At 37.7% G+C, this 25,495-nt stretch overlaps 1 protein-coding gene across 2 annotated transcripts; it reads right to left on the reverse strand.

Annotated features, from left to right (window-relative positions):
* Positions 1-1,135: 1,135 nt before the first annotated feature.
* Positions 1,136-24,806, reverse strand: CREBL2 (cAMP responsive element binding protein like 2). Of its 2 annotated transcripts, XM_036761073.1 has the most exons (5): positions 24,522-24,778; positions 8,059-8,256; positions 4,116-4,260; positions 3,640-3,719; positions 1,136-3,484 (listed from the first exon to the last, which is right to left on the reverse strand). In XM_036761073.1, the coding sequence occupies exons 1-4, from the start codon at positions 24,534-24,536 to the stop codon at positions 3,673-3,675; spliced, it is 405 nt and encodes a 134-aa protein (XP_036616968.1). In that variant the 5' UTR covers positions 24,537-24,778; the 3' UTR covers positions 1,136-3,484; positions 3,640-3,672. The 2 variants fall into 2 exon arrangements, with proteins under 2 accessions (XP_036616968.1, XP_036616969.1); XM_036761074.1 differs by lacking the exon at positions 3,640-3,719 and having other exon boundaries at positions 24,522-24,806.
* Positions 24,807-25,495: the final 689 nt, after the last annotated feature.

Raw genomic sequence — 25,495 nt, forward strand, 5'->3', positions numbered from 1 at the left:
GGGAGAATTCTTTTTACATATAGGTTGGACTAGATGGCAGCTAAGGTCCCTTTCAATTCTAAAATTCTGTGCTCCTGTAAATTTAACTCTCAAAAAAGCCAGTCACATAATTTTTGTTGTTTGGTCATGTCTGATTCTTCACAACCCTATTTGGGGTTTTCTTGGCAAAGATACTGGAGTGGTTCTCCATTTCCTTCTCCAGCTCATTTTATAGATGAAGAAACTGAGGCAAATAGGGTTAAGTGACTTGCCCAAGGTCACACAGCTAGTAAGTGTTTGAGGCCAGATTTGAACTCAGGAAGATGAATCTTTCTGAATCCAGGCCTGGCACTCAATCCACTGCTCCACCTAGCTGCCCGCAGAATGTATACTATTAAGAGAAACATTTAAGCAGAAATAGTTTAGTAATTTGAACCATGCAATTGAGACCTCTTTTTTATTTTTAATAAAAAATATAAATGTACAATGCTCTTTAGAGAAATGAAAATTCCTTCAACGTCCCAGAAATACCATGCGGTTTAAAAGTCATATTTCTTTTTAAGCAATATATGTATATCTAACCGATTTCTTGTGAAATATATCAACTATGTTATTTACAACATTTTGCCTTTATTTCAATTAAAATTCCAGACATTCTCCCTTATAATAAGCCAAATCAGGTCTATCATAATTGAAAGATGATCAATTGCTAATAGATGGCACTGGTAAATATTGTCAGTAAGATGGTGAACAATGATATAAGTTTACTACATTGATGTAGGGATTATATGTAAAGTGCCACGGAAAGATATATTTTAGTCAGCTAGACTCAATTCTAAGCTTCACTTTTTAGAACTCATTTAAGATCAAACTCTATTGATTTGATGTAGAGCAGTTTTATAGGAAATTAATGGAGAATCCAGTGTCTGATAAAGAAAACATATTTTCCCAGATCTTTCTTAAACAGGAAAGAAAAGTGCCAATGTAGCTATTCACCCAAAGTGTGATGTCATAGCATGCAATATCTCAGAACCGGTGATTCTCTCATTATCTCGTGTTCTCTCTCTGCTTTTTGCTGTCCAACCACACGAGAAATGCTAGAATTTTCATAAACAAAAAATGCTTTTTAACTGAAATGGGACAGGAAGTGCTCCAGTTCTTTTAATCAATAACATTTATTACCATGCTTTAAAGTAACCAAAATACACTGACAGTACAATCCCCAAAGTACTCAAAACATTCCTTTTTAAAGCCAAGGCACCTTCTCTTGGTTTCATCTGTTTGTCCACAAAGACCAAAGTGAAAGTTCTGGGAATAAAATAAGCACAACAAATTGTAATTTACTCTTACATGAATTCCATATCCTCTATGTGAGGGTAAAATTATCAACTCTTGTAAAGATATTGTTAACAAAAGCTCAAGTGACCCCACATGATACAGAATTACTACCAGGGAGGAAATATTTCAAGCATAACAGGCACATTCCATCGAACAACCATTTTAATTTTGGAATATTTACATTTACAATAACTACCTGGACGGTATTCAAAATGGTCCAGAAACAATGTAAACCAAGTCTTAGGATATTCTGGAAAACATGTATGATCAAGTAACCAAAAACAACAAAAACATATCCAGTTTCTAAGACATTAAATATTCTTCATCCCTTTATTGCTCCAAAACACAAAGACTGGGGGAAAGGGGAGGGCTGAGCTAGCAGTCTACTAATGGTGGTCACAACACCAAAGGGGAAAACCTGAGTTTGCACTCCAAAGAACACCAGGTTGTTAGGCTCCCAGGCCAGATGAGGGCATACCTTACAGCCTAAGAATGATATATATTCACTTGTGTGCTCCCCATCATGGTCCACATCATCTTCCTAGGAAAGATGTATCTTCCCTAAAATAACATTTCGTAACAAATATTTGGTGAAAAAGCCAATCAATAGGGAATAGTGGACCAATTATATGTAATTTTGGTTTAGTAGTAAGAGATGACAATTCCTAATTATCTAAGAAAGAGACAATGATAAAAACCTCATCACAGAAGCAGGAGTAGAAATACTAAATTGTATCCAGTACTTACTTGTATTTGTTTTAAACAAGTATATTTTTCAAAGATTTTTATACTTTGTCATAAGCCTGATTCCTCATACTGTACCAAACCCTCTTTTGGGGAAAATAAACCTCTCTGCTCCCTCTGGCCTCACACATTTATGGCAGTGATGTGTACAGCCAGAATACCTGTGTTTGAACCTAATGTGAGGCTCAGGACAGAGAGCTGTGGCTTGGTCAGGACCAAAGAACTCATTTGCTCTGGTAGGTATCCATCTGGTGTGAACAAGTAAGAATGTAACAAGTAAGAAATGTAACCCCTCTATTGTGCCTTTCTCAGAATGGAGCATAAATCAGGCTCAATCTCCTTTAGTCTCAATTCAGGAAAGAAGCTTGGTATTTTGGTTACTGTGGCAGCCATTAGAGCTATAAGCAATCTGTATGTCACTTTATTACAGATCTTGAGGCAGAACAAGATCTCGAAGGACCAGCAGCTAATTTTAAACTATTTTCTCTAGAACAGTCTCCCAAGCTTGTCGAGTGTACAAAAAAAGTGTTTTAATATCTCTCTGTATATACACCTGTCTACATTCTCTTTTTATATATATATATCTCTCTCTACATTCAGCAATAACAAAATGTTCATTGCATCTGAATACCTGAAAAGTAATTTTAAAATCTGATTAATTTACTTGCTAATATAGATGGGGAAATTTCAATAATTTATAAATACAGTTGGGGAGGACAGCTACAAGAGTTTCCAAGAGAAGCTTCCCCAAATAACTTTTCATATAGATTGTCCCTATAAGTACAATATAACAGAAAGATCATCATGGATTACAAAAAATAGAAATGCATATAATTGTTACCATATATGCACAATTTATGTTGGAATGATGCGCAGAACATATCTGTGGTTCCTGCAGGAAATATATATTACAAATCACTCAAGTGAATTTAATAAAAAAAGTTCAGGTCCATTTTAAAGGCTGAAAACTTATAATTTAGCAAACAGCCTATTTGGTTTCTCTGAATGAGACTATACAAAAAACAAAGGAAATGAAGTGACACCAACACACACGCAATTAAATGAAAAGAACATAATTAACCAATATGGAGCTAAGGTGCAAAACTACCACCTTTTAACTCATTGTCCTCCATGCCACATGGGTCTTTCCAAGCATCACATCATGTGCAAATCTATTGTAGCTATCAACATCAAATGAAAGAGGACTGAATATTCTGAATTTTCTTGGTGTTGAAGGTTAAAGCAAAGTCCTTCAGCATGTATGATCACAGATTTTGGTCAACAACTGCAGGTTAACATAAATGACCACTGAATTGTAGGTAGCAAATTAAATTCCAAAGCCCAATCTTGTCCATTCTTCATGTGATTCTGAATACTCCATTCAGCAATTGATTCATGAGTTTAAATGGAAATGATCTTCACCCTGAAGGAAAAAAAACAACTTTAGCACCAAAGGAATTTCAAAATAAACTTTAAACCTATGACAATTTGCTTTTTTTGCTTCAATTAGGCACCTACATGCAAAACAGTTTGTACGACTTTCTAAAACTATATTCAAAGAGTAATAGGTTGACTTACTGTTCTTCGATTTATAATTAAGATGTTTCCTCATCAATGAAGGTCATTGAAAAACCAGTTCTCTTCATGTAAGAATAAAACTTCAGATTAAAAAAAAGGAATGTGAAAGATTATTTATAATGTTCTTCCTTTATTAATCCAAGTGCTCCTAGAGCAACTGGTGGAATGAAAACAATTTCAATATGACCAAATAGCATACTGAAAATATCTAAAATAACACAAACCCCCCATCAATAAGACAACTGTTTCTACTAAAACGTTTCCCCATAAGGAGTATCAGGTGCTCTTTATGCACTCAGGTAAAACATGTTTTAATATTGGAGACTCATGTCACTGCATTTGCTCATCATAACAAATGACACAAAAATTTTGTTTTAATCTAAATTTTTGGTTTAGGGAGAGAGAGAGACTGCAAATGAAAGACCTACTATGAAACACTTCAACAATTATCAATTTAACAAACACTGGATACTTACAGGAATTGTTATTAGCTTCTGTTTTTACAGCCTTGGTATGTCTACTCGAGTTCTGCTGAGATTTACTCTGCTCCTCTCCAGTTAGTAGAGCTTTTATTTCAGAGGGGATTTTTCCTTGATCCATTGCCATGCACCATTGCTTGTACTGAAATAATGGAAAATACATTTAAGCAAAATTCCGTCAAGTCATATTCAAGAAACATTTATCACACACTTTCTATGTGCAGAGAAATAAAACCAATGGGAAATACACCAAGAAATTATGACACAATCCTTGCCATCATGGAGCTTATATGGAGGGGGGCAGGGGTCCCAGACATAAAACCAGTAACTATACTATAAATGGGTAAATAAAAGCACAGAAAAGAAATGTAAAGTGCTGTTTAAGGTCAAAGATAAAAGCACTAAGAATAAGAGGGAGTGGGAAAGGCTTAATGCAGAAGGTGGGACTTTAACTGAGACTTGAAGGAAGCCAAGGAAGCTAGAAGCTAGAGATAAGGAGAGAGAAAATACAAAAGCATGGGGGACAGCCAGAAGAAAAAACTCAGAATCCAGAGTTTAAGCACTAGCAAAGAGGCCAGTGTCACTAGATCGCAGAAGAAGCAGAAGTAAGGTGTAAGAAGACTACATAAGTAGTAAGACTAAGTAGAAGACTGAGTAAGGTGGGGGAACCAGGTTATGAAAGGCTTTGTATTTGATCAGGGAGGTGATAGAGAGCCATTGGATTTTAATGAGTGGGAGAAGGCAGGGGATATGGTCAGACCTGTGTTTTAGGAAGATCAATTTGACAGCTGAGTGGAGGATAGATTGGAAGGGGAGAAACATGAAGAAAGGAGGCCAACCAGCAGGCTATTGCAATAGTCCAGGAATGAAGTGATGAGGGCCTGCACCAGGGTAGTGGCTGTGTCAGTGGAGAGAAAAATACATATGTAGTAATGGCTAAGTATAAGGAGTACAAATAGTAATGGCAACTCTTTTCATGATAACAAAGAACTGCAAACTGAAGAACTGGCTATCAGTTGGGTAATGGCTGGAAATCACCAAGTGAAATATCATAGAGACAAAAGAAAATAAGATCCAGGACAGAGCCTTGGGAGGATCCCATGGTTGGTAAACATGACAGAGAAGGAGAGATCAGATGGGAGAACCAGGAGAGGGCAGTGTCACCAAAACCATAAGAAGAGAAAGTATAAAGGAGAAAATGGTGATTGAGAATGTCAAAGACTGCAGGGAAGTCAAAAAGGTTGAGAATTGAGAACTAAAATGAATTATCATACAGAGGGTAATGGAGTGTGAATAGTCTGCAACACATAACCAACTAACAACTCAGAAGAAAACAGGAGTAAAAGACATCATTAAGGAATTAATTCCCTAATTAATCATTAAGAAAGAGAAAATTGGCTGGTTATATAGCAAGAGTGGAGAATGACAGGTGGATAGTCAGAGCTCCTGTGATATCCTCACAATAGCAAAAGAAAGCAAGCAAAGCCTCTAAGACATTTGGTGGCCCCCTTATGGAGAACTTTTGGGAGGACAGGAATAAGACTTACACAGGATGGGCATGAACAGATGTGTTGTACTCTGCATCATTAGAGGGAATTCATGAATCAATGAGATCACACATCTTTTAAGCATATGCCTACCTTTATAGAGTCCCACCCTCTGCTATAGTTAGGGAGGTGAATCTTCTTTCTATAATATTGGGAAGAATGGGGCACAGTATTTCCCATAGGGCTAATCCCCTTTCCTCCTCAGGTAAAAGAGACCTGGCTACGCTTTGCCTAATAAAAGTTCTGAAGAAAGCAAAATGTTTTGAGAATCAACAGGGATGTTTTTATGCCAATTACAAACATTTACATATATTTATATGTTTGAGTCCATATGGCAAGACAGTGTGGTATTCTGGACAGTGGTATCAAAATTGGTAAGAAATGGATCTCTGCGGAACACATAATGATTTAGAAAACTACAAGGTAACATCATCCATGTTGTATTGTTATTCATTTTGCTAAACATTTCCCAATTACATCTGGTTCAAGCACTTGGGAGTTTTGCCTGTGACTCTGACTCCTCTGGACTGTAGTAAATAAAACTGGACTTAAGAGTCCATAAAACATGGATTAGAATCCAGTCTCAGGCAGCTACTAGCTGTGTGACCCAGAGCAACTCAATCTCTGCTTCAGTTCCCTCATCTGAAAAAAATAGGAATAATATAGCACACCTACCACAAAAGGTTATCATGTGGATCAAGTTAGATTTTGTAAAGCACTATGTAAACATTAAAGTACTATTATATAAATGTAAGAAAATCCCCATTCTGCCACTTAGTAACTGATCCTAGGCAAATTTCACCCCCTTCTTCTTCCATTCTACACATCTATTCTTTCTCTTTCCTGTCTTCAAAACCTCAGAATAGAACCAAACCACTCTCAGGAACTTTATTTTTCTTATTTAACTCCATTAATAGCCATCAAGAACATTAAGGTTCTGAAGGAATACTTGTTCCTTTTCCCCTTATTTGAACATTAGCATTACATCACCATATAAATAAATTTACTTTCCTAGGTTTCTCTGGACTCTTGTATTTATATTTCAAAATTTCTACTCATATATGTTTTTTTCAACAGAAATTCTTGAAAGTGTTCTATTCCATTAAAAATCCGTTCCTCACCACGCCCCCCGCCCCCCGCCCCCAGCATAGAACTGTACTCAGCTTTGCAGGGTAAGTTATTCTTGGTCGAAAGTCTATCTTTTTTGACATCAGGAATACTGTATACAAACATTTCCTTTCAATTTAAGTAGTCGCACCAGGTCTCATGTGGTCCTGACTACAGACCCTTTGGTACTTGAACTACTTCTTTCTGGATGCTTGCACTATTTTTTCTTTGACCTGAGAAGTGATATTCTTGAACTTTTCCTTTTGGAGTTCCTTTCAGAAGGTAATTGGTGGATTTTTCCTATCTTCACTTTGCCCTCCGGCTCTAATAAAGGTGGGCAATTTTCATTTATGATTTCTTGAATCAGAGTGTCCAGGCCTTTCTTTTTTTCTTGTCATGGTTTTCAAGGAGACAATTAAATATCTCTCCTTGATCCATCTTCAATCATCTCTACTCTCATACACTCACCATATACTTTTTTGTATTATAGCTTAGTGTCTTATCTCCTCTACTGGACTATAAGGGTCTCAAGAGCAAGAACTATTTCTTATTTATCTTTCTTTCTACTTCATTGCCTTAGTTAGAGTGTCTTAGTTCTACAATCAATAAATGCATGTAGAAATCTACAAATTGCTCCTACAAAAATCTCCCCACATAGAATTGTCAGCAGGGCATTAATAATCCAGTACAGTAATTCACCCGATATACTAAGTTCAAGTTCCTCAGCTTGGCATTCAAAATCTTCTCATCTTATATTCTCTCTACTTTAATAAGCTATATTTGGTCTCCCTACACAAATCCAATACTTTGACTACATTACTTACCTCTTCCACTACCAACCTCACAAGATTGTTATAAGGAAAAGTCCCTATAAACTACAAAGGGCTATATAAATGTGAAGTAGTATTACTCTGCCTTCCCATAAATTATCATACCTCAGAGGATGTCTGGCTGGTGAGGCAGGCTACACCAGAGTGTCAGCCTCGTAGCTCACAAAACTCTCTAGCGTGGGCCAAACCATATTAAAATGTAATTGGGAAATGTTTAACAAAAAAATTAAAATACAATAAAACATAGGCAATGTTAATTTGTGGTTTTCTAAGCTGATAGGCAGCCACAGGAATCCATTTCTATTTGAGTATGACACCACTGATCTACACGATATAGTATCTAACAAATTTTCTTCTCTGTCATAAATTAAATTTGTTGCTCTTTGGGCTAAGTGAATGGAGACAGGCACTGGATTAGAAATAAAGTTAAAATGAACAAAACAGAAATGGCCTTACCATTTCCAGTTCTTCTCTGAGACCACAGATGGCTCTCTCCCGACTAGATACCAATTCTTCCAGATATTGATATCTCAGCTTCTTTCTGGCCCTACATTCTCTTGCACTCTGCCGGCTTCTCTCAAGCTTTGCCTTCAAGTCAATTTTGGCTGGCTTCCGACCACGTTTACCTGGTTTCTTTACTTTGCCTCCAACTACCTTTAGGAAAAAAGAAAAACTATCAGTCATTGTCTTATCAATAGGATTAGGATGTAGTCTATTACTAGTCTTTTTTTGAGTGGGGAAGAAGAGGCAATTGAAGTTAAGCGACTTGCCCAAGGTCACACAACTAGTAAGTATCTGAAGCCAGATTTGAAATCTGGTCCTCATGACTCCAGGTCCAGTGTTTTATCCACTGCACCACCTAGCTGCCCCTCTGTTACCAGTCTTGTGACTAATATTGCACACTGGCAAAAAGGACACTTTAAAAATAATAAGGGACAGGTTAACAAAATCAAGGAAGCAAAATCCTATCAAATGAACTATGGATGTGAGCCTCACACAGTTTTTTTTTTTAATGACAGATTTTTTCCCCCCTATGGCATAGAAGGGGACAAATAGAGGCTTTAATTTTATTAAAATGTAACATTTTTTCATGGAAGTTATGAAGTTGGCAAATTTTTTTTTTAAGAAAGACTAGCTCACCTAGGCATATCTGGCTGTTGTTGCTACCCTTCAAATCAATTCAAGTTCAAAAGTATCAATAGAAAGTCACAAGTGTTTTAGATAATGCTTTTTTCTTTTTTAGGGGCAGAGACAGAAGCCTAGATAATTTCTATAGGTTCAGAGTTTTCCCCACAACTCCCAGGTTCCAGGGAGACCTTGCCTGTCCTGCCATTCATAAGCATGGAATCACAAAATCACAAATATACTGGAACTAAGTTCAAGAACATTGTACACAGTAACAGCAACAGAGTGTGATGACCAACTCAGATAGGCTTAGTTCTCAGCAATACAATGATCCAAGACAACTCCAAAAGACTCATGAAGGAAAATACTGTCCACATCCAGAGAAAGAACTGTAGTGTTTGACTGCAGATAGAAGCATACTATTTTCTCTCTTTCTTTTCCTTGTAATTTTCCTCTTTTGTTCTGATTCTCCTTTCACAACACAACTAATGTGGAAATATATTTAATATGATTGTACATGTATAGCCTATCTCAAATTGCTTGCTGTCTGGGGGTGGGGGAGAGAAAAAAATTTGGAACTCAAAATCTTATAAAAGTGAATGTTGAAAACTATCATTATGTGTAATTGGAAAAAATAAAATACTATTAAGTGTGAGGTGGGGGGAGCAATCAGAGTAAAATGAAGAAGACCAATATAATGGTTGCTTTTCCTCTCATAAAAACAAACCAAAAAAAAAGTGGAGAATTAAAGCTGTTATCTAGAAAAAAACTGAAGAGGCTTGCCATGCCTCCAGGTTCAGATTAATGTCCCACTTCAATGAACCTGGGACTAATTTCAGGCCCAGTTTATCAGAAGTAATTTAGGCTCTTTAAAAACAGTTATACCACAAAGCGAGATCAGTTAGGCTCTACAGATGGAGAAACAGAGATGTTGAAAAGTGAAATATCTTGTTCAAAGTTGTACAGAGTCAATGAAATAGACAAGAACTGACTCTTGATGTCTTTAGATTCTAACAGCTTCTCTATGGACAAAATCAGGTGATGTTTGTATTTTTAAAAAGACAATAAAAAAAACAAGTACATGAAAATCATTTTAACAATGAGTAATTTAAATTTTTTAAAAAAGTTTAAAAACTAATGATACATAATTTCATGCTACATCATAGTTTCTCAAACACTGGGATGATTTATTTATTTATTTTGCCCAATCACATAGACAAAGAAAACACCAAGATATTTCAATAAACATTTAAGTCAATAAGTATTTATTAAGTGGCTATCTTATGTCAGATACCGTGCTAAGGTCTGGAGAGATAAAAGCGAGGGAAAGATAATCCTTTCCCTCAAGAAGCTCACAATCTAACGAGGGAGACAACAAGCAAGTAAAAATACACAAACAAGCTATATACAAAATAAATAAAAAATAATTAAAAGAGGGAAAACACTAAAATTAAGAGGGGTTGGTAAAGGGCTCCTGTAGAAGACTGGATTTTAGTTGGGACTTAAAGGAAGCCAAAGAAGCTCAGAGAAGGTAGGTGACTTGTTCAAGGTCACAAGGTGGTACTAGGGATGAGACTTAAGATCCTCCTGACTCTAACTCCAGCACTCTATTTTGTCATTCTGCCTCTATCAAGAACAGTAAAAATTTTATGAAGGATGTCACATATTAGTCAGTGGCACTACCTCTTTATTGCAAAATGTGACAAACACACCGGAAAACTAATAAAATGCAGCATGTGACAACAGAATGTGAGTTGCAGTAACAGATACCTTCATTCCTGAGGATGAACTAGTCTTTGACATTTATAACAGATAATTTTTAAGAACTTTCAATTGCTTATGTTACTAGGACTATAGTGTTCTATTATAATCAACAAAGGAGGAACAATTGACCTTCCTGGGTCTCAAGCCTTGAAAAGAAAGACAAGATGTCTCAGGAAGTAGAAAGTGTCTTCCCTTTAGTGGTGCAGCTATGTGAATTGGCAAGGCAAAAAACAAATCTGTAAGAGATTTCATCTTTTTTTCTAAAATTTAACAAGAATAAGCTTACAGTAGAAGCACGGAAAATATATTCAGGAAAGGTACAGATCCTTGGATCTTTTCATTTGTCATAGTGGTAGGCCCAGTCAGAGAGGTATGTTGACTGCACAGCAACAGGGAGTCCATCAAGTCTGAGAAGCCCCATTTCCTTGTGCACTGGACTTTTTATGTCTTGGAAGCTATACTAGCAATTCAAACCTTAACACTCTGGACCAATTAAGGATGATTTCATTGCCTTTAGAGGGGAAAATCAGCCTAGCGTGTGTGACTTAGTAGATATTTCTCCGACAGGGAGAATTTCCTTTTCCTCTTCTGTTGCTGGTAACACAAAGATGAATTCTTAAGGCAGCCAGCTCTCTAAAGGGGATATGCAAGGCAGCTAAAGCAGGAACTACTTCTACTGTTCCAGGCTGACTTTTTTGTGTTATGGCCTACTCTGGACGTCTGGAAAACCTATGGATCCCTTATCAGAATAATGTTTTTTAATTGCACAAAATAAAATACACAGAATTACACAGGTTAGTAAAAATAAAGTAAAAATAAAGATGTAATAAAGATGTAATCAGTCCATGAGCCCCAGGTTAAGAACTTTTGTTCCACAGGAAGTACAAAATTTCATCTTTAAACAAAGTTCTTTCCCCTCTGCTAGCCGAATGAAAACACATTAAAAGGGGTGGTACGAGTCAAAAATGGAAGAACAAAATGCTTAAGGAAGTAGTGCTTTTTCTCTTCAGAGGTAAATGATCACACTGATTCCTAGCCCTAGAGAACACAAGTTTCAAGGAAACTTTTAAAAATCTATCTAAAAATCTATTATATACTGATAAAGATATGAAAAAATCTTTCCTGTTTTCCAGCCTGGTTACTGCCCTTCATCACCATCCTAGAAGAATTAAACCAGGATAATTCACACTGTGATCCCAAACCAAAATAACTGGATAAAATAATTTGTAGAGCAAACCCTAATAAAGTTTTATGTAAATCTGTTGTGTGTTATTTAGAGTCAATCAAAACTAGATGATGTGGAATTCAACAGATCATCCTTGGGACCTCAGGAAAGGGAAAGGATATGCCAATGGAAAAATATGAGGGCTAAAAGAAAGGGAGTCAGATGTTTAGGAAAAGCTTGATGTTTTGTGTATTCTGAACTACAGACCTACTTTAAAATAATCAGTTCTAATTCTGTTACATAAACTTCATGTAGCAGATGGTTGTTCATCTTTTGAGTTTTCATTTTTATTCTTCTCATTCCCTAAATATAGGCTCTTTTCTATTGATGCAAAAATTTTAAATAAAATTTTAGCAAAAAGATTGCTGCAACTTATCACCAGAATAATACACTATGACCAGGTAGGATTTATTCCAGGAATGCAAGGCTGGTTCAATATTAGGAAAACAATTAGCAACAAAACTAGCAGAAACCATATGATCATCTCAATAGATGCAGAAAAAGCCTTTGACAAAATACAACACCCATGCCTATTAAAAACACTAGAAAGCATAGGAATAAATGGAGCCTTCCTTAAAATTATAAATAGCATCTACCTAAAACCATCAACAAGCATTATTTGTAATGGGGATAAGCTAGATGCATTCCCAATAAGATAAGGGGTGAAACAAGGATGTCCATTATCACCCCTACTATTCAATTTGGTACTAGAAACGTTAGCTGTAGCGATAAGAGAAGAAAAAAAAATTGAAGGAATTAGAATAGGCAAAGAAGAAGCTAAATTATCACTTTTTGCAGATGATATGATGATTTACTTAGAGAATCCTAGAGAATCAAGTAAAAAACTACTTGAAATAATAAACAACTTTAGCAAAGTTGCAGGATATAAAATAAATCCACAATAAACCTCAGCATTCCTATACATTACTAACAAAGCCCTACAGCAAGAGATAGAAAGAGAAATTCCATTCAAAGTTACTGTAGACACTATAAAATATTTGGGAGTCTATTTGCCAAGACAAACCCAGGGCCTATATGAACATAACTATGAAACACTTTTCATGCGAATAAAGTCAGATCTGAATAAATGGAAAAATATCAGTTGCTCATGGTTAGGCCGAGCTAATATAATAAAAATGTCAATTTTACCTAAATTAATCTATCTATTCAGTGCCATACCAATCTAACTACTAAAAAATTATTTTACTGGGCTGGACAAAATTATAACAAAATTCATCTGGAAAAACAAGAGGTCTAGAATATCTAGGGTATTAATGAAAAGAAATGCTAGAGAAGGTGGCCTAGCCATACCAGATATTAAACTGTACTACAGAGCAGCAGTCACCAAAACTACCTGGTACTGGCTAAGAAACAGAGGGGTGGATCAGTGGAATAGGATAGGAATACAAGATAGAGAAGTCAACAACTATAGCAATCTACTCTTTGATAAACCCAGAGAGGCCAGCTTCTGGGCTAATAATTCACTATTTCACAAAAACTGTTGGGAAAATTGGAAAATGGTAGGGCAGAAACTGGGCATAGAGCAATATCTTACACTATATACCAGAATAAAGTCAAAATGGGTTCATGATTTAGGAGTAAAAGCTGATACTATAAGTAATTTGGGAGAGCAAGGAATAGTTTACTTATCAGATTTATGGAAAAGAAAAGAATTCATGACCCAACAAGAGACAGAGAGCATTACAAAATGCAAAATGGATAATTTTGATTATGTTAAATTGAAATGTTTTTGTACAAAAAAAGCCAATGCAACAAAAATTAGGAGGGAAGCAGAAAATTGGGAGAAAATCTTTACAACTAGTATCTCTGATTAAAGGCCTCATTTCTAAAATATACAGGGAACTGAGCCAAATATATAGGAATACAAGCCATTCCCCAATTGAGAAATGGTCAAAGGATATGACCAGGCAATTTTCAGAGGAAGAAATTAAAGCTATCTACAAGCATATGAAAAAATGCTCTGGATCACTACTGATTAGAGAAATGCAAATCAAAACAATTCTTAGATACCACATCTCTCCTGTCAGATTGGCTAAAATAACAAAGCAGGAGAATGATAAATGCTGGAGAGGATATGGGAAAATTGGAACACTGTTACATTGCTGGTGGAGTTGTAGGATAGGGATTCTTAAGTTTTTTTTGCATCACAGACTACTTTGGCAGTCTGGTGAAACCTGTGGATCATTTCTCACAATGTTTTTAAGTACATAAAATAAATTGGATTAAAAGAAAGTCAATTATATTGAAATACAGTTATCAAAATATTTTTTAAAACATATATAAATTCACGGAATCCAGCTAGGAACCCTTGGTCTAGAGTCAATCTTTTAAGTTAGGAACTACCTCCAGGATGGGGCCTATTAAAATGCACATGTTACTTAACAAGATGAAGAAAGAATATCAATACATTGGTACCCACTAGTAAGGATGAATTTAGATTAACTAGCTTTTACCTAGAAAGCAGGAACAGGACTTTGTGGAGATGATACACAGGGCAGATGATAGAGCTGGGATGGAAAGGGTAGGAAAGGTCTACAGTATGAGGTACAGCTCAAGGAGGAAACTTGGTGGTTTCTGTTTCTTTTTTGTGGAGGTACATAGCCAGGAGGAAGCATGAGAACACGAAGAGACCTAAAATTTGGCACAATTTTGCTTTATAATGATTGTAGGAGAGCTATGTGATGATAGTGACTAATTTATATAGTGCCTAAGGTCTCCCAAATAACAACCCAATGAAGCAGGCACTTATAATTCTCATTTTACAGAAGAGAAAGCTAAGATTCAAAGAAATTAAGTAACTTGACCAGAATGACTTGGCTATTAAGTGCTAGAGGCCAAATTTGAACCTAGCTCTGACTCCAAGTCTAGTAATTTTTTTTACAATGACCACAAACATGCCAAAAATCAGTCTTTTTACTCCTCAACCAACTTTCTGTCTTTGCATTAGAAAGGGAAAATCAGAAGGAGATAAAAGGTCACCATTACTAGACTGTAACCAAAGATGATCCTATGTTCATCTTGTCCTCTGAAAGGTAGGGCTGGGCCCTAACCTATAATATTATACTCCTAAACTGGCAAGCTAGGCAAATGATAGACTAATAGTAGAACTTAGACTCTGGCTTGATGACATCAGAATACTGAAGAAGAGAACAGTATGAAAGTCAAGATTTAAATAATAAACTATGACAAAAGTTTTTGCATGTGATTCCTTACCTCCAAGGACTGGATATTTAAATTTTGTATTGCAGACATGGTAGGTAAGGGAAAGTGGATTTTCTTAATACATGGATTAGTACACCTGTATGCTCTATCAGAGAAGCAATGTGGGGCTACACATAATCTCCACTTCTAGTTTCATGAACTAAGGGAGCTGTAGAACTGATGGAAGCACAACTTGTGGAATTACAACATGGCCCCTTTAATGAAAAGCACCTAGTGTAACACTATGCTAAGGCAGCTAGGTGGTTCAGTAGATAGAGTCCTGGGCTCATCTTCTTCATCTTCAAGAGTTCAAATTTGGCCTCAGACACTTACTATATGTGTGACCCTGGGCAAGTCACTTAACCCTGTTTGTTTCAGTTTCTTCATCTGTCAAATGAGCTAGAGAAGGAAATGGAAAACCACTACAGTATCTTTGTTAAGAAAATCCCAAATGGAGACAGAAAGAGTTGGACACAACTGAAATGACTCAACAATAGGTACTGAAATATCTGAAAAATATTTAGTTTCCCTAAAGTTGAGAAAATAAGACCTAACAAATGAAAAGTTAACAATACTACAATAGTAACTATGTCAAGCGAGTGATAGAATAACAAGTAAATGCCCGAAGTGTGGCCTGGTCCAAACTGGCTCCTAATCCTGTCACTCAACTTTCTGCCAAGTTTATCCAGGCATGTGTCTGTCAGCTTTGTTCCCTTGGTGTTGCTGTTGGGAATCTATCAGTTTATTATCTGTAGCTGCGTAAGTCAGTCAATCAAAGCAATGTGCTATTAAAGCCAAGGTCACAGTGAATCCCTGTGTAGAGCACTTAGCTCTGTTCTGTTCATTGATTACAGACTGCAACCTTATCCAGCTCTCTCAAAAATGTATGCTGTAATGAGAAGTGAGGGAGATGGAGGGAGAACAGAAGTATGAAAGTGAATACAGACCAGTGCACCACTAGAAAATTAATGCAAAATACCCACTTCACTAATGATAGTTCATAGTTGCATTCTTTATAGGCAAACCACTGATCTCCTCCCCTCACCCCCGCCCCGAAATAATACCAGTGATACAGGACACACACACATTTCTCTCCCTTACTAGTTGCATCACTCTTCCTTTTTTTTTTTCATTATCTTTTCAAAGAGGTAACACAGGAGATATAAGGCTGGACTGGAAGTCACGAAGCCATAGGGTCAAATCCTGCCTCTGGCACTTGCTGGCCACGACCCTGGACAAATCATATAATCTATCTGGACCTCAATTTCCTCATCTACAAAATGGGGATAATACCTATACTACCTCACCAAGTGGCTCTGAGATTCAATTTAGATATTGTATATAGACTTTGGAGAAGAGGTATGTGTGTCAATGCACTTTATGACTCTGGACAAGTCTCATGAAAAGGAGGGGAAGGTCAGACTAAGGGATTTCCATGGTCTCTTCTAGCTCTAATACTCTAGAACAATTTGCACAAAATGTACAAAGAAAAGGGCAGATCTGAGAGCTACAGAAATCTGGGATCCTCATCTCATCTACAATCCTAACCAGGAGCTGCCTTTTCAGTGTCCAAATGCCCAGAAATATAGTTCAATTTGGTTTCAAACAACACTAACTTTGTTCTTAGTTCAATTCAAATGAATGACTGACGATCAAAAGAATGAAAAAAACAGAAGAGAATGTGAAATATCTCATCAGAAAAACAACTGATCTGGAGAACAAACTGAGGAGAATAATATAAGAATGGTCAGAATGCCTTAAAATTATGATTAAAAAAAGAATCTTGATACAATTTTACAAGAAATTATCAAGAAAAATTATCCTGAAGTTCTAGAACAAGAAGGGAAAGCAGAAGATCCACTGATCACCACCTGAAAGAGATCCCAGGAGGAAAACTTACAGGAGTATCATAGCCAAGTTTCAAAGCTCTCAGATTAAGCAGAAAATATTGGAAGCAATAAGAAAAAAAAAATTTGAATATCATGGAGCTACAATAAGGCTCAGACAAGTCCTAGCAGTTACTATGTTAAAGGACCATAGGTCTATATTTCATAGACAAAAGAGCTGGGGTTACAACCAAGGGTAACTTACCTAGCAAAGTTAAGTATAATCCTGAATGAAAAAAAAAATGGATATTTAATGAACCGAAAGACTTTCCAGTCTTCGTAACAAAAACAGCAGAACTTAAAGGAGTATTTGACATACAATATCCAGGAAAAATATAAAGTAAACATTAAGGACCAATTATAGGGTACTCAATAAGGTCAAATAATTGACTTTTTATATATGAAATTATTATCAGATCTTTTATGACTCATTTTTATTTGGGTAGTTTGAAAGAAAGGCTTGGGTTGAGCTGAGCATGATGGGGTGATTCTAAAAAAGCAATTATCTCATATAAATGAGGTGAAAAAAGAAGAAGCTAGTGGGGGGAGGGTGGGTAGTGCTGAAACCTTACTCTCATCAAGAATAGATTAAAAAGGGAACAATATACATATCTACAAGGGTGTATAAAGTCTTCTAAATTTCTAAATTCAGAAAAAAATAAGAGGACACGGGGAGAGGATAAGGGAGGGATTCTTGGAGGAGTAGGTAGGTTAAGGAATAGGAAGGCAAGTGTAGAAGTAAAGGAGAGGAATAAAGAGACAGGAATAGAGTGAGAAGAATAGTGAGGAAAAATTGGAAGAAGGAATATATACAACAAGTAATTGTAGCTTAGAATGTGAATGGGATGAATTTACCCATAAAATGAAAACTGACAGCAGATTGAAAATTTGAATTCAACAATATCTTGCTTTCAGGAAATGCTATAAAAATAAGAGCTATACACAAACATAAATAAAGGTCAGGAGTAGAATCTGTTACATAAAAAAAAACAGGGGTAGTAATCATGATTTCAGACAAACTTAAAGCTAAAATAGATTTAATCAAAAGAGAAAAATAGGAAAACTACACTATGTGTCACATTTCTCAATATTGTTTTAGACCATTTAAAATAACTAGATAGTATAAAATACCTGAGAGTATACCTGCCAAAGCAGACACGGGAACTAGATGAATATAAACATAAAACACTTTTTATACAAATAAATTAGATCTAAATAAATGAAGTTAATATTTATTGTTGATAGATAGGTAAAACCAATATAATAAAAACATAATTTTACGTAACTAACCTATTCATTTAATGCCATCTCAATTAAACTGCTAAAAAATTATCTGAGTTAGAAAAAGGAATAACATATTTAATTTAGAAGAACAAAAGGTCAGGAACTTTAAAGACACTAGGGGGAAAAAGATGTGAAGGAAGCAGATGCAGCAATATCAGACTTTAAACCATACTATAAGGTGAAAATATTGTTGAAGGGTAAAATGCATAATTTTGATTATTTTAAATTAAAATTTTCTTGTATATATAAAAACCTATGCAGCCAAGAACAGAAGGAAATGCAGAAAATTGGAGAAAAAACTTTCATAGACAATCTCTCAAACAGAATGTGACCGGGTTGGAATATTGCTGTGGTGTAGGAAAAGATGAGCTGGTTGATTTAGAAAAACATGGAAAGACTTGGTCTTACATACATGTATATGTTTATGGATATCTGTGCATATGTATATATATATATGCATATACATATATGTATATATACACATACACACACATGAACACATATATATGTATATATCTGCACTTAACTGGGGTGGGGGGAGAAAGGGAAAAAAATAAAGTAAAAAGTACACAGCAAAGAACAAAAGAAAACCTATATGGAAACAAAGAAAAGCTGAACAGCTTTGAAAACAATGTATAGCATTTATTATATAGGTTTTCTTGAAAGGGAAATTTATTGCTTTATACTGAATCCTTTCTTATGTTCTGCTGTGTACATGATCATTTTTTTCTTTTTGTATTAAAGTTTAAAATAAATTTAAAAACTTAAAATAAAAAGAATGAATGTTCATTTTGCTACCAGTATGACCCCTAGCAAGACCACTTTGGCAGATTAGTGGAGAGACTTGAGGCAGGGAGACCAAGCAGAACAACAGTCCAGACCTGAGGAGTGGGGGCCTACTTCAAGGTGGCAGCTGTGTAAGTGGAGAGGAGGGGACAGATACAAAAGATGTTGTGAAGGTAGAAATGACAAAACTTGGCAAAAGACTGGATATGTGGTGTAAGAAAGAGGATGAGACTGCAAGCGTAGGTGACTGGAAAGATAGAGGTGCCTTCAACCATAACAGGAAAGTTTAGAAGAGGGGCGGATTTGAAGGAAAAGATAATGAGTTCTCTTCTGGATATCTTGAGTTAAGATACCTAATGGAACATCCAGTTCAAGATTCCCACAGAGCCAGTTCAAAACTTTACTTTTCTCTTCTCAAGAGAAAAGGTCCCACATGACCTTCCTTCTACTTTACCCTTTCAGCAGAGGACCTCAACTTCATACTTGGGGAAAAAAATTAAGGCCATTCACCCAGAGCTCCACCTTCTCTCATGATTAGGAACTCAAAACCTCTAGACATTATCTCATATTCTCTTCTCCTTTACTTCAGTTTCTGGTGAAGAGGGGCCTTTTCTCATCAATGCCAAGCCCTATCCATGTTCCAATCTCAGTTGCTTCATCTGGAAGCCCTTCCTTGATCCCTTACTACCTTTCCCCATCTCCTTACATCTTACTCACTTTCACTTACTTTGTCATGCAGTAACACTGGCCTCCTTGCTGTTCCTCCCACATTATACTCATCTCCCAACCCCAAGAGTTTTCACCAGCTACCCCCCCACACCTGGAATTCTCTCCCTCCTCATTTCCACCCCTTCACTTTCCCTTCAAGTCTCAGCTAAGTCCCACTTTCTGTAAAAAGTCTTTCCCCATCTCTTTAATCTTAGCACCATCTCTCTGAGACCACCCCAATTTATCCTTTAAATACCTTGTTTGTACATAGTTGTTTGCATGATGCTGCTATTAGACAGCTTTTTCAGAGCAGGGACTGTTTTTAGCCCTTTTTTATATTCCAGTACTTACTCAGCACAGTGCCTGGCACATTAGGGCTTTAAAAATTTTAACTGACTGATCCTTCATCCATTCTCTTCAGTAGATTGCGCCTATGATCAACTCCTTTCCAATTTTCAATCTCTCCCTAGCTACTTGCTCCTTCCCTGTTGCCTATACAAATCCCTCACTTGACCTTATCAGATACCTGCCTTCCTATGATTCTCTTCCCTTTATCAATCAAATTCCTAGAACTGGCTGCTGCCTCCACTTCATCTTTTCTTCTAGATATTCTCTCTATCTTCTCAAAATTTTTAATGACACTGCTGGTTCTGGTTCTCCTCCTACCTGTCTGGCCACTGCTTGTCAATATCTTTGGCGGGACTTAACAAACAAGTATTTATTTCCCTGGTTCTGCTTATTTTTCTTTTCATCAGTTTATATCTTTTCTTATGCTTCTTATATTCACCATATTCATCGTTTTCTAACAGTGCAGTAATATTCCACTGCATTAGGGACTACACCTTGTTTATCCATTCTCAATTGCTAGGGAATGGCTTTGTTTACAATTCTTTGCTACTACAAATATTTTAATGTATATAGGACCTTTTTTTCTTTCTTTTTAATCACTGACTTCCGGAGGGTATATGAATAGCAGTAGAATCTTTGGGTCAAAGGATATGTACATTTGAGTCACTTTCTTAGTATATTTCTAAATAACTTTCCACGATTGTTGAACCAGTTCACATTTCCACCAACAGTGCATTAGTCCCTGTCTTTCCATAACCCATCCAGCCTCCTACTTTTTTTTATTAATTCCCTTCAACAAGCATTTATTATAAGACCTTAATATGCATGAGGCACTTAAGCCATAACTGAGGGTATACCCCAAGGCTCTGTCTTGGGCCTTCTAATTTCTTTATATAGTCTCTTTTCTCTTTCTTGGTGATCTTGTTAGTTCAATTGTAATCTCTACACAGATGACTCCTATGTGTGTTTGTCTATGTGTATGTTTATACACACACACACACACATATATATATATATGCATATATATACATACATACATACACACACACACATATGTGATTCTATTCTCTCTCCTGAGCTCCAGTCCTGTATCACCAACTCTCTATTGCACATTTCAAACTGTATATCCAGGAGGCATTTCAAACTCAGTATGTTGTAAATGGAAGTCATAATCTTTCCACCAAAACCTGCCCTTCTTTCTAACTACCCTATTTCTATGAAAGGTACTACCATTCTTATCAATGCCCAAGTTTACAGTCTTAACACCATCCTCAACTCTTCTCTCCCCACTCACTTTCACCTATACAATTAGATGCCAAATCTTATCAATTCTACCTCTAAAACATCTCTAGCTCAAATACCATAACCACCCTATTTTGTTCCCTTGTCACTTCTCACCTGAATTACTGAAGTAATAGACTTCTCTTTGGTCTCCTGCCTCCACTCTCTTCCTTCACCAATCCATATTCCACAGAACTACCAAAGGGACATTCCTAAAGCAAATGAGCTGGAAAATAACAAAACAAAAAACAACTCCAGTGGTTCCTGATTGCCTCTAAGATCAAATACAAACCTCTCTATTTGGCATTTAAAGCCCTTCATAGTATGACACCAGTCTGCCTTTCCAGGCTTGTTACACACTTCTCTCCTTCACATATACTATGCTCCAGCCAAACCTATTTGTTTATCTTCATATATGAATTTCTATCTCCGGTAACAGTCCCTTTCCAGTCTCTATGCCTTTGCACTGGCTGGCCCCCATTCTGAAATGCATTTTCTCCTCTCTTTCATCTCTTAGAATCCTTTGTTGTTGTTCAGCCATTTTCAGTTTTGTCCACGTCTTTATGACCTCTTTTTTTTGAGAGGAGGTTTCTTGGCAAAGATACTATCGTGGTCTGCCATTTCCTTCTGCAGCCTATTTTACAGATGAAGAAACTGAGGCAAACAAGGTTAAATGACTTGCCCAGGGTCATACAGCTAGTGTCTGAGGTAACATTTCAAATCAGACCTTCCTGACTCCAGGCCTACCACTCTACCCAGTGGGCCACCTATGACCCTTACAATCCTTAGCTTCCTTCAAAGCTCACCTTAACCATCAAGTACTATGTAATACTTCTGCTATCTCCCCAACTCTAAAATTAACTTGAATTTACTTTGTGTCCACTTATGTCTATCTCTTATCTCCCACATAGCATGTAAGCTCTTTGAGGGCAGGGCTGTTGCATTTTTTTCTATCTACAATGCTTAAGCACAGTGCCTGAACATTGGTAGACACTTAATATATACCTATTGACTAAGATAAACCTACTTTAAACAAGGCAAGTCTGAGTCTTTTCTAAATAGCAAAACATACTAGAGCCAGGGTGACTGGTTATCTGCTTTTGTGGAAAATCAGAATGCAATTACAATTAGAGGGGAAACAGGTAAGGAATTGATTCAAATTTAAAGACTAAAAGTCATTCCTCAATGACAAATGGTTAAGGGATATAAGCAAGCAGCTTTCCCAGGAAGAAATCCAAGCTAACAACAACCATATTAAAATTGCTTCAAAGCACTAATAATTAGAGAAAACCACATAAAACAATTCTGACACACCCATCAGATTGACAAGGATGACAGAAGAAGAAAATGTCAAATGTTGAAAGTGATGCAGGAAAATAAGCACAGTGGTGCACTGGACCACTGTGAAGTATTCCAGTCATTCTGGCAAGTAATTTGGAACTACACTCCAAAAATCACTAAACTCTGACCCTTTGATCCAGCTATACCACTACCAGATCTATACGCCAAAAAGATCAAAGAAAGAGGAAAAAGACTCAAATTTACAACTGTATTTATAGTAGCTCTTTCTGCTGAGACAAAAAAACTAGAAACTAAGGGGGAAACCCATCTATTAGAGAATGACTAAACAAATTATATATGAAATGTAATGGGATATTGTATCCACAAGAAAAGATGAAATGGACCCTTTCAGAGTCACTTTCTTAGAGGAAGTTTCAGAGCAAACTGGAAACAAACCTATGAAATAATGCAGAGTTAAATGAACAGAACTGGAAGAATAATTTCTACAATGACAACAGCACTATAAAGAACAAAAACTTTCAGAGATTTTACAACTCTGATCAATGCAACGATAAACTACCAGTCCAGAGGACTGAAGATGAAACACACTTACCTATCTCCAGAAAGAGGTAATGACATGAGACTAAACTAACCACAGAATTAAGGTAATTCTTACTACCCTACCTTTGTATATATGTAACAACAGATACACCTCCATATCAGAAAGGCTCTAATTGGAGAAAAGATGAGGAAAAAAAAAACATTGGATGCAAAAGAGATATGACAGAGAAACAAATGATGTAAAGAGGCTAGCTGCCAGTGAAGCTGGGAAGGCCTGATTGCTACTTCAAAAGAGTCAGTTTTAGAAATGTCCAATTCCTTCTTATTCATGGAGATGAGTTTCCCACCTCTTAAATGGGAATTAGAATCTTATCCTTAAGAAATCTGCTATACAAGGTACCCTCACAGCAACAAAGATATACAAAAATAGTCATGGCACATTTTGTGGTATGAATCATTCCATAGCATTAGCTAGCAAAGCAAAGGAGAAATTAACGAAAGTGGGACAGAAAAGTTGCCCAGAAAGAAAGGGGCTTACTACTTGTCTTAGACAAAGCCCATGACATCAGGAAGATGATGACATGACTTGCAGTTGACTTTGAGTCACCAGCTTCACTTTCTCCTCCAGAGCCATCTTTTGTTGTCAGACTATTTCAGTCATGTCCGACTGTTTGTGACCCCATTTGGGGTTTTCTTAGCATAAATACTGGGGTGGTTTTCCATTCCCTTCTCCACCTCATTTTACACAAAAGGAACTGAGGCAAACAGGGTTAAGTGACTTGCCCAGGGGTCACACTAGTAAGTGTCTGGGGCCACATTTGAACTCATGAAGATGTTATCTTCCTGATTCCAAGCCCAGTGCTCTAACCAGTGTGCTGACTGACTACTCCTGATAAAGCTTTCTAGAGGAGACCAAATTTCAGAATCTGGCAGAAAGAAGAAAGTACATGGGCAAAGGTGTCCTGGCCATAAGAAGAAGTTTCAGGGGTAGAAGTGGTTTCAACCTTAAGGGGTTGTGGGCAAAGGAGAAGGGGAGTTTGCCCAGGGCACAAATATCATAGGAAATTACTCTAATTAAGGACTCCCAAACTAAGAGAGATGGGAGACAAAAAGAGACAGCCTGACCTGGGGCAGAGAAGTCCAAGGAAATTACTGCAGTCACCTAACGAGAGAGGAAGGACTCCCCAATTAAGAGCGATGGGGGGCAATGAGGGACAGGAGGGCCAATTTTTCACCTCGGTGAATAAAGAAAAAGGAAAAGGCCGGGGGTCGACAAACAGACCTGGGCTGGCCCTGGAGGAGAGGAGCCTCCAAAAGGCTGGACCCTCAACAGCCCTCGCCACCCCCGGTCGAGGGCGCTGGAACTCCCCACGCCCTGGGGTGGCCCTCGAAAATAGGCCGAGCGGGGTCTGCAGCCGCGGCTGGCCCGGGCCAGGGCCAGGGCTTACCTTGCTGTCATCCATGTCCGCAGGCTCGCAGGCCGGGCCTCACAGCCTCGCCCGCCCAGCTCCGCCCCCGGGGAAGGACAGGGATTTATTTTTTCAACGCGTCCTCAGGTCTAGCCTCTAGCCCTCTCGGATCCCGAGGTCCCAGGGTGAGGGGGCCCGCTCAGAAACGAGCCGGGAGGCCCCCGGAGCGGCCCCAAACGTCCCCCTCTGCAGCCGAGGCCTCCTCCCCCTCCATGACAGTTTCTCCCGTGTGTTTATATTAGCGCCAGGGAGAGGCGGGGGCCCGGAGGGAGTTCGGCGAAGGAGTCCCTCGGGTGCCGTAGACACGGGGGTTTCTGGGAGTTGTAGTTCTCCTCCACCGGGCCCGCCATTGGGGCCCCGACCTCGGACGGGCGTAGGTGTGGACCAGGGAGAGTAACAGCTTCCAGGTATATTGTAGAAGAAGCATGCCGGCGGTCTTCACCCCCTTCTCCAGGCACGTGCTCCCCCTTCCGCTCTCCTCCTTTTCCCCAAGGACAAGGCTACCCCCGCAGCGACGAAAAGCTGGCTTGAGACGACCTGGGGGTGGGAACTACGTGTCCCATCGTTCCCTGTGGGTTCGGAGGGAGGGAGGCCAGAGGGCGAGGGGTCGGAGCCGCTCCGGAGGGATGTCTGTCTGGAAGGAAGCTGGGGTCCGGCACCTGTGGCGGGTCCCGGCTCGAGTTGGCTCCCCTTTTCAATCCGGATCTGAAACATGGACCAAAGCTGCGTGGTTCCTGGCAAGAAAGGGTCTCGTGTGCCTCCCGAAGGAGTGACTCGTTAGGTGAAATGGATTCTTAAAGGAATTATCATTCAGGAATTATCCGTTATAACGAAGGAGGAGCCTATACCGGACTGCAATGATGGTTAATACCAATAGAAACAATCAATTTCATAAGTCATAGCAACAAGGCAAGAAATAGGAACACAACCAACCGGCAATGTATACACAGCTT

The sequence above is a fragment of the Trichosurus vulpecula genome, chromosome 5 (assembly GCF_011100635.1).
Source record: "Trichosurus vulpecula isolate mTriVul1 chromosome 5, mTriVul1.pri, whole genome shotgun sequence".
In the NCBI taxonomy this organism is placed as follows: domain Eukaryota; kingdom Metazoa; phylum Chordata; class Mammalia; order Diprotodontia; family Phalangeridae; genus Trichosurus; species Trichosurus vulpecula.

Excerpts from the sequence above, each read along its gene's own strand:
- CREBL2 (XM_036761073.1), bottom strand. Across the intron at positions 4,261-8,058 it reads TCAGAGAAGAACTGGAAATG|TACAAGCAATGGTGCATGGC; the intron begins GTAAGGCCATTT and ends CCATTATTTCAG. Across the intron at positions 3,720-4,115 it reads AGAAGCTAATAACAATTCCT|TTTTATTCTTACATGAAGAG; the intron begins GTAAGTATCCAG and ends TTTAATCTGAAG.